The sequence below is a fragment of the Colletes latitarsis genome, chromosome 7 (genome assembly GCF_051014445.1).
Source record: "Colletes latitarsis isolate SP2378_abdomen chromosome 7, iyColLati1, whole genome shotgun sequence".
Taxonomy (NCBI): domain Eukaryota; kingdom Metazoa; phylum Arthropoda; class Insecta; order Hymenoptera; family Colletidae; genus Colletes; species Colletes latitarsis.
Window position 1 is genome coordinate 12657203 of NC_135140.1, and position 9142 is coordinate 12666344.

At 32.6% G+C, this 9142-nt stretch overlaps 2 protein-coding genes across 3 annotated transcripts; both read right to left on the bottom strand.

The window, feature by feature from the left end:
- Nucleotides 1–896: 896 nt before the first annotated feature.
- On the bottom strand, nucleotides 897–3163 carry Prx2 (Peroxiredoxin 2). Of its 2 annotated transcripts, none has more exons than XM_076768773.1 (4): nucleotides 3010–3163; nucleotides 1696–1846; nucleotides 1316–1624; nucleotides 897–1234 (listed from the first exon to the last, which is right to left on the bottom strand). In XM_076768773.1, exons 2-4 carry the CDS (start codon nucleotides 1827–1829, stop codon nucleotides 1090–1092), a joined length of 588 nt encoding a protein of 195 aa, XP_076624888.1. In that variant the 5' UTR covers nucleotides 1830–1846; nucleotides 3010–3163; the 3' UTR covers nucleotides 897–1089. The 2 variants fall into 2 exon arrangements, with proteins under 2 accessions (XP_076624888.1, XP_076624889.1); XM_076768774.1 differs by lacking the exon at nucleotides 3010–3163 and adding an exon at nucleotides 2586–2709.
- Nucleotides 3164–3903: 740 nt separating this feature from the next.
- Nucleotides 3904–8565, bottom strand: LOC143344163 (uncharacterized). The gene is given in 9 exon segments (XM_076769947.1): nucleotides 3904–5339; nucleotides 5481–5991; nucleotides 6070–6224; nucleotides 6409–6549; nucleotides 6691–6832; nucleotides 6896–7171; nucleotides 7662–8014; nucleotides 8017–8048; nucleotides 8377–8565. Coding segments are annotated over 9 exon segments (2931 nt in total). The 5' UTR covers nucleotides 8391–8565; the 3' UTR covers nucleotides 3904–4032.
- Between the last annotated feature and the right edge of the window lie 577 nt (nucleotides 8566–9142).

Consider the following 9142-nt stretch of genomic DNA (forward strand, 5'->3'; position numbering starts at 1 on the left):
TGTCACCGATCTTCGTCACAGTTTTCGACCAGTACCTGTCAGTCAGCGGACTGCAACAGAAGTGGGGATGTAAACACGCTGTGCCTTCTTCTCGTGGAAGCACGGTATCTTGTAATTCCCCAATACATTATTATATTTGATAACTAAACGAGTACAGAGTTTCACTGTTTAATATTTTGTTACGTAGGTGACAAATAAAGTGGATACATTTTTTACTAGTTATACGGGTGCTTTGTATAAATAATATAAATTTCTGTAGCGTTTAGTTTGACATGCACCACTTTTAACAGTTTTATTCTCTGGCGAATCAATGTTAGAACCGAGACGAGAACCATAACCAAAATCGATCTGTTCCGTGCAAGTTATTCAGAATCGATATCATGACTATTTTCAAGACCGTTTAAACGCTGTAACTTGCGTGTGTTATCATCGATTGCATATCGACGATAACATCGAAGCTCGTTCCAGAAAGTGGATGGGGATTGCAACGCTATATGATCGAATGGATCATATTTTTCATCCATTCTCTGAAAAACGTCTCGATATAACACTGAAATTAAATTAATATATCGTATGACTTCACCTTTCACTGGTTTAAAACATTTTTAATCGATTATTAAAACAGATCATCGGTTCAGAGACACGAGACCGCATAACATAAAGAGTACTATTATAATTATTCATAAATAAGAACTACGTCACGAGACTGTAAAAAATGAATATCTCTTTAACTATGTTTCTTCTTATCTGCTGTCAAATATTCACGACACGATGATTAACAACCGTTCTACGACATTCCGTAAAAATATAATTTCTTCTAAAGTGAATAGTTACTATCAAATGTAGAATCAAATACATAATAAAACACAGTCATTTAAATGAATGGTATCAACATCTAAGGACATACAAAATACATCTATTTATTGTAAGAAATTAAAACAGTTGACATTTTAGATATTACTACTTCCCCTTCCTCTAGTAATATATATATATATATATAATGGAATTACAGTTGGTTTTTGATAATGAACAAAATATAATAGACGTAAGTAAGACAGAAAGGTACATGAATATATTTATTTGCTTCGTTTACGAATCCTTAAAATATTCCTTTGAACCAACGACATCGGGTTTCATTGTTTTCTTTCCCGGTTTCCAACCAGCTGGGCACACTTCTCCGTGTTTATCGGTAAATTGGAATGCTTGAACCAAACGTAAAGTCTCATCGACAGATCTACAAATAAACGAATCGATTAGACAAGTATCATCGCTGATATAACAGTATCTCGAGAGTATTACTTTCTAACGAACTCACCTGCCAACCGGGAGATCGTTGATAGTGACTTGACGTAGATTTTGTTTATCATCTATGATGAAGAGACCACGGAATGGAATACCGGTCTCTTCATCGAGCACGCCATAGTCGCGTGCGATTTTAGAACTTTTATCGGCGAGAAGAGGAATACTCATTTCGCCGAGACCACCCTGTTTGCGCGGTGTATTTACCCATGCTAAATGACTGAAGTGAGAATCGGTTGACGCTGCAATCAGCTTGCAGCCTATTTTTTCAAATTCATCAGCGCGATCGGAGAAAGCAATGATCTCGGTCGGACAAACGAACGTGCTACAAAATAAATGACGCACAATTTACAATTATAACGACAAATTTTCATTATCTTCCAGTAAAATACTTACAAGTCTAACGGGTAAAAGAATAGGACGACATATTTTCCTTTGTAATCGGAAAGAGAAATGTCTTTAAACTCTCCATTCACAACCGCTGTGCCTTTGAAAGCAGGGGCTGGTTTCTGAATCGCTGGAACTGGCATGATGTCTTTCTAGATTTCTGTAAATTAAACAACGTTAGCAACGTTGAACCAAAGTAGTTCGCTGTTATGTAATTTTCAAATGTATTCAAAACTAGATACGACTAATTGTTATTGATAAAAGTTGTATCTTAATTAATTGTAACAAAAGAAGAGGATTACTTAAACATCTCTTTCAGATTATAAGTTCTTTCGCTTAATAATTATTCTTTTCTTTCTAAGTTCTCTTATGCATTTGTTTTGTTTTCAATTGCAAAGATTATGCATAGATTTTACTCCGTGCCCAAAAGAGCCTATATGTTGCGAATACTTGCTTGAAATGATGTAAAAAAACTAGTTACTTATAATTCGTGTACTTTTGTTGTTGCATCAAAGAATAAAGTTATTTAATCTATGAAACTTATTAAGCATAGATCTTAATGTCCACAAGAAGTCAAATATCTATAGATAATGAAAGCTTTGTATCCACTGGCACTAGGTGGTATATCTTAACATAAGTTCAAGGATATATGTTTGTATACGTAAGGAGGCTAGCGATTAATTAAATTGATATCAAGTATCATTACGCGATTTAAAAATAATTGAACGATATATCGTAAATATCATGTGAGATACTTTATAAAAATTAGGAATGGCGTAATTAATACGCGAATGTAAATACATCGACGTTAAAATAATTTACAACATTTACTGTCGCGTTCGATAATTTATATAATTTTAAATGTGTGGTAATCTATTTAAATTAAAGCAGTTTCGTACATTACGCAGCAATTCTCTATCTGCTATCGATAGATTCATCTCTAACAGTGGCGTCGGTGGTCATTAAATTCCGGTAACGATTTTCCTTCGCCGTAATAACGTTTGCATAATTGAAAATATTTTAAAAGGAGAAATCAGATTATAAGAGAACGGATCAAACGTAGAATGAATTCAATTACGTAATCGTGAATTTGTGTAAAATCATTATTCACATTTCTCAGAATTGAAATTGCGTTACCGTTCGCAACGTTCTTTCGCAATTGTTACGACGTCAATTCCGATGTACTTGAATGAAAAAAGAAACAAGCGAACACGAGATAAAATAAATTTAAAGATTAATAGAAAATAAACGTTAGTTTAAAATACGGATTATATTGTACGAAACTGATATCTTTTATTTTATTTATAGTAAATTGTAGCTTACCAGCAGCTAAGACACGTCACCCAACTATTTGCTAGCTAATGTTCAGCACAAAGAAATATCCAACCGGCAACCGGTTTCAATATAACGTTCGTTTTATATATACATATGTATATATATGTACACGAGACTTGGCATGTATATAGTAGCGAAAAATAGTGCAGTTTGCGCCATCTGCAGACTACAACTGGCTCTATTGCAAAATTATAATGCATTGGTAATGATTAACGATATGTCTAGTGACAGTCTAGGGGATTGTTTTTAGTCTTAGAGTTTGTTCCCGAAGAGTTGGCCATACGATTCACCTGGAGGATACTGTAAAAGGCGCGAACACCAAAGAAGATTATTAAATCTTATTGAAAGTTTTTCCTTTTGAAAATCCATGTTGCACCCATTTCCACTCCACAACGAAGCAAATGCAAAATCTGTATTCATTATTCGTGAGTAAAACTTGTTCAACTTTGATAGAAAGCAGGGAAAGATATCAGTTTCATATTTCAAATGAATTTCTTGTTTCCACTTTCTAGCCAAACTCTTCGTATTCTGTTTCGACCGTTTTTTTTTTTTTTATAAGTAACTCTTGTACGCCGTTTATTCAAATTCTATTTGCCATCTTTGACATTTATTATTTTAGGAACGTCGTATAGAGATGACTTTTAAAAAATTTTAAACTCGTAAAAGGAATCAATTTGTTTATGCGTAAAAAAAAATGCTAAAATTTTTTAAAATTTACTTTTCGATTTCATACAACGATCGACATATTTAAAAATAAGTAAAAAAATTTTGAGATTTAAGGAAAGGTGGGAAACTGGAAAAGGTGGGAAACTAAATTCATTTACACAAAAAATAAGACAAACATTTAAGTGATCCTATTTAGCTGAAACATTTTTGTATATTACAATATACATGCTTGTGTAATAATTATTACAAGTAATTAAAACTCCTACTAAAAAATCGATATTTTACACAACGAATTAATTATATTGTATAAAGACCACACTATCTTTTATTATTATACACTTTTAACTACCCATGACACTGGGAAAACGTATGATTATTCTTTAAACCACCTCTACTAAACTTCATCTCGTATTTGTCTATAGCACTGTTCTCGCACAGAATCGACACTTCGTTGTTTTCTAAAGATTTAAAGCGTTTCGATAGTTGTTCTTCATCGTCCAAATTATCTTCCTCTCGAATCAATGACTTTTTTACAAGTGGTTTATTGAAAGATTTCACGATCAAACCATCCTTTCGGAGTGCCACTTCCTTACGAAATGTCACTTCTTTTAAATCATAAATGAAATCTTTGTTCATTGGTTTCGTCTTATTGCGAATGGGACGCTGAGGTTTCGAATTATCATTTAGGGGCGCGATGTCCCTTTCCTTTGAATCGGAATCTTTAGATTGCATCTCGCTATCTTCCTTATTTTGTAATTTTACGTGGGACTGTTCCGAAGGCATACTTTCGTTTGTTTCCACTTCTTTTGTAGAGTTTACTTCAGACGATCCAAAGATAACTTCCATCACCATTTTTCTGAGCTCAGGATCCAGTCCCGAAGCATTTTGGCTTTTAATACCATTACTCAAAGACTCTTCAGTTTCCTCGGTTACGTCGGCTGTTCCTTGAATCGTGGCCAAATTTCCATCTACTACTTCTTCTTCCGTTTCATCTGCTACTTTTTCTTCCGTTTCATCTGCTACTTTTTCTTCCATTTCATTTACCACTTTTGTTTCCGTTTCATCTACTACGTTTGTTTCTGTTTCATCTACTACGTTTGCTTCTGTTTCGTTTACTACTTTTGCTTTCATTTCATCTGCTTCTTTTGTTTCCGTTTCGTTTACTACTCCCACGTCCATTTCACGTACTGCATCCGACTGCACTTGAATTTCTGGATCTTTATGCCCTGGAGAAATACTAATTTCTACAACTTCCGGGGTACGAAACTCCTTTTCTAAGTTAGTTACATCTAATGTTATATCTTGTTCAGACGTATATTTATCGTCTGGTATTTGAGTTATCATTTCTTCTATAATAACACGGTTATTCTGAGCATTGTGTTCTTTATTACAATGTGCGACACAGTCACACTTAACGAAACATTTAAAGTTACAAAGTTTACACTGATAACGATTCCAACCTATGTGAATGGCAGCGTGTCTTCTTAAATTAGTCACCGAAGGGAATTTTCGTTTACATAAAAGGCACTGTAGTTTTTGAAGATTCACTATTGAAGCTACCTTCATTTCCATTGCCAATACATGATCTACTTTTTCAGTTTCCGTTTCTTTTTCAACGTTTACTTTCCCCGGTATTACTCTTGTACTGTTGTCTGAAAAGAAAAGTTTTACTTTGTAGTACATGTTTTAATATAAAATAATAATAAATAATATTAAATTAATAAAAATGGTCAAATAAAGTCATAAATAGGTAAAACGTATAATTTTTAATATAATCAAAATTATATTCCCACCTATATTGATGATCAATCTCTTTGCGCTGTCCTTGTTTTTTCTTTTCTTACTCCCAACGTTAGTTTTACGTGTGTTTATACTAGTGTACACGATTTCTAAAGAATTAGAGGCATTATTTGTAGAAAAATGATTTTGTTCCTCTGCCTCGTTCTTTTTTTCGTTCGTCGCGGGAACCGTTACATCTTCACTGGTTTTATCCTGCGAAATTGGTTTTCCATTTTCTAACATATCCCAGTCAACTTTACTTAGACTGGCAACAGCTTCTACGCGAATAGGTGTTTCATTGCTATTGCAAATTTCTGAGGACTCCAAAGCAACCGTAACGTTGCTTGAAATACAGTCTGGCGAAACTTTATTAGCCTTCCTTATTTTAGATATACTTCCATTGGCTGCTACACGCTGATGACAGTATTGTGAATGAGCAGACAAAGCTGCCTTTCTATCAAACCTTTTTCCACAACCTCCGCATCTTTGCAACGCTGTATCAGATTCTAAATGATTCATCCACTCCTATTAAAATGCCGAGTTTTTTTCCAAATTAACAATACTTCAATACGAACTAATGAATTACTATATCAATTAAGATACCTGTGTTTCATTAATTCGGAGCGGCGCTCTGCTCACTAAATTTTTATCAGCGTGTTGCCTTTCCAAATCCTCGGCGACAGTTGTATCTTTAATAAATGCCTTTTCCTGAATTTGCGATCTGAACTTTCGCACTTGTTCGTTGGACTTCCTGTGGACTGTATTTTTTTTATTAATATTGAAAGCTTATTCAAAAATAAAAATTTCGAATTATTTTCAAATTTTATTCGGAATATCACTTCTACCTCGCTATATGATATATTTCTTTTAATAATTTATAAGTCAAATCTAATGCGACCAGCCTTGCTTTATGAAAATTACGTTGTTTAATTTTTTAAATACCTTTGAAGAGATGGCGATACACGCTCCAAGTATTCGCAAATGTATTAGAACAACAAGGGCAAGGATAGCATAATCTATGAGACGTGTGCAGTGTTCTTGTATGAACTGCTAATGTCTTTTTCGTCGAAAATTTTGCTCCGCCTAACAATCGAAGATGACCAGTAATAAAATAAAAAATTATTACGATTAGTAATTATTTTAAAATTATGGATAATTAGGGACAAACAAATATTTTAAACTATTATAGCTAATAACGGGTGTTTAGAAATAACGGTGACATACATGTAGAACAGATAAGGTCTGTTTCACGAGTCTGGCCACTCTCTTCGTTACTATTGTTCTTTTCATGAGTAGTTTGCAAAACTTGCCCATCTGGACCTAATACTGCGGTTTGTCCACTTATCATGTTTTTTAACTCCATTGCCTAAATTGAATTATATTTACTCCTTAACTACTTTCATTTTTAGTTACTTATTCATAATTTTACCTGCGTTTTCATTAGATCCACATGATTTGGAGTCTGGACCACTGACTCAACAGTCTGATAAACCGCAGAAGGATTTGATTGCACAGTCTCGAAACAAGGTTGCTGTACATGACTATGTAAACTTTCTGTTTGTTTCTTCTGTAACATATTAATGACAGAAGTAAGATCTTTCTTTTGCTCTTCTTTAGGAACTTGACTTCTCAAGATCCTATTGTTTTCACAAGATTCTTGATATATTTTCTCTGGTTTTTGTACATTTAATTTATTCGTCAGAGTCTGTAACACAGTTAACGTCTATACATATAAAGTCTGCATATGTATTGAATATTAGAATATACAAAGAGAACATTGTCAAACGCGTATTAATAATTATATGTTCATCGCGGGAATCTCTTTTGTGAAGTTCAATATTTACCGGGTCAGATTAATTATAAATAATATTACATTCTAGATTTTCATATTTGGTTCTATAACACAATAAGCCTGTAGGCTTTTTAACTAGACTTGAAAAATTTGAATGTAAACTATGGAATAATTATGGAAATATTGTTTTAGAACAGAATGAAGGTTTGAAAAAATGATTACATAAAATAAATTATAATACATATGTGTCCTATTCTTTGATAAATATATTAATTTGCTAATTTATATTATACATTATATGAACAGCATTAATGAAATAATTGCAATTAAATAAGAATTCCAACAAAATTAGTACCGCCTAAATGCCTTATCTTAGTACAAAAATGTACAAAGTGGAACGTACAGCATCATGATTCCTTAAAGAATTTCTATGAAACGTGACGTCAAACTTTTCTTTACAATAAATCCTTTTATGAGAGACAAAATTAACCAGGCTTCTGAAGAGGCTTCGACATATACGACACTCGTATATTAAATCACATTCATATGCCAAAATGGATCTAACTTCATCACTCCCAGTTTCTAAAACTTTGCTCACACGATACAGAGACGACACGCTCGTGTCTATCGGTGGACGTAGATGCGACAAATCTGGATTAGCAGGAGTAGCTTCTTTAGAAGGAAATTTAACTCTTCCAAATTTGCCATTGTGCTTTTTGGCTTTTGCCTTCGCTTTCATTGATTTCATTTTTTGCAAGCGTTGTGCATCCAATGTATTATCTTGTCAGAACTGAAAAATTTAGCGATTCATAAAATTATGTAAGCTTTGCAATAAGGAAATAAAGTAGGAATTAGCGAATAAAGATAAATTTAGAAATTCTATAAAATAATAATTTATTATGAGATATAAGAAAAAGAAGTTGGATCTCAAGGGAGAAGGAAATTAAGGGAAATACGATCGCGTAACTAAAAGCAACATACAAACGATTAAAAGATTATGCTTCGGAAATATAGCTTAAAACTGATTATTAATTTTCCGATACACACTGAATGTCAGCAGATTAAAATGTATTACAGATTTGAAATTGAAACAAGAAATGAATACAATATAGAAGTACCGTCTCTCCTGCATTTTACTGCATAAAAAATGTGTTTTCACTTTTTAAATTTCGAAATTATAAACGAAACAGAGTACTAGGTCTTAGACACATATATTAGAAATTAGTTCTTTCACGGAAAAATCACGCAATTCAACTTTTATTAAACACGACAGATTCACGATCTCGATCGGGCTATGACCTATGATACCTCCATTATTCCGAAATCTCTAAGTTCGTAGCTCTACCGTTACGATGAAACAGTAGCATGGGCAGCACTTTCATCTCATGAATAAATAAATATTTTTGAACATTTACTTCAATTTTTTTATGGATTGAATATTTTTGATATCGAACTAAATATTCGTTCAATTTATAAAGATTAGAAATCACTGCAAAAATAAGTTATGTATGAAGTATCATACAATTTTTTTTTTGTTTCTAAAACTAGCATGAGGTTATATTACTTGAATTTGTGAGGGATTTAAAAACTTTTGTATGCGCTTATTTATTATTACATAAGATAAAGATTAAATGCAAATATAGACGTACCTAACAATTATACTAAATATAGTACCATAATAAATATTTTATATTGTATTTAATGTAAGCAATACAAATGCATAATTTGTATGATGGTAAATAATAACTACAGAGGATATTAATTTTACATATATTTAAATGATGGTATATAGAATCGTGGTACGAATTAATGGAATTATACCATATTTCTTGAATCAAAATAATTGATACTTCTCTATTGTTGTAACAATACGAATTTCACCAT

What these genes read in the sequence shown, in the direction of transcription:
- Prx2 (XM_076768773.1), bottom strand. Translation starts at nt 1,829, where the DNA reads ATGCCAGTTCCAGCGATTCAGAAACCAGCCCCTGCTTTCAAAGGCACA. An exon ending in TTCTTTTACCCGTTAGACTT is followed by an intron (nt 1,625 to 1,695) that starts GTAAGTATTTTA and finishes TTTATTTTGTAG; the next exon opens with CACGTTCGTTTGTCCGACCG. An exon ending in AACGATCTCCCGGTTGGCAG is followed by an intron (nt 1,235 to 1,315) that starts GTGAGTTCGTTA and finishes GTTTATTTGTAG; the next exon opens with ATCTGTCGATGAGACTTTAC.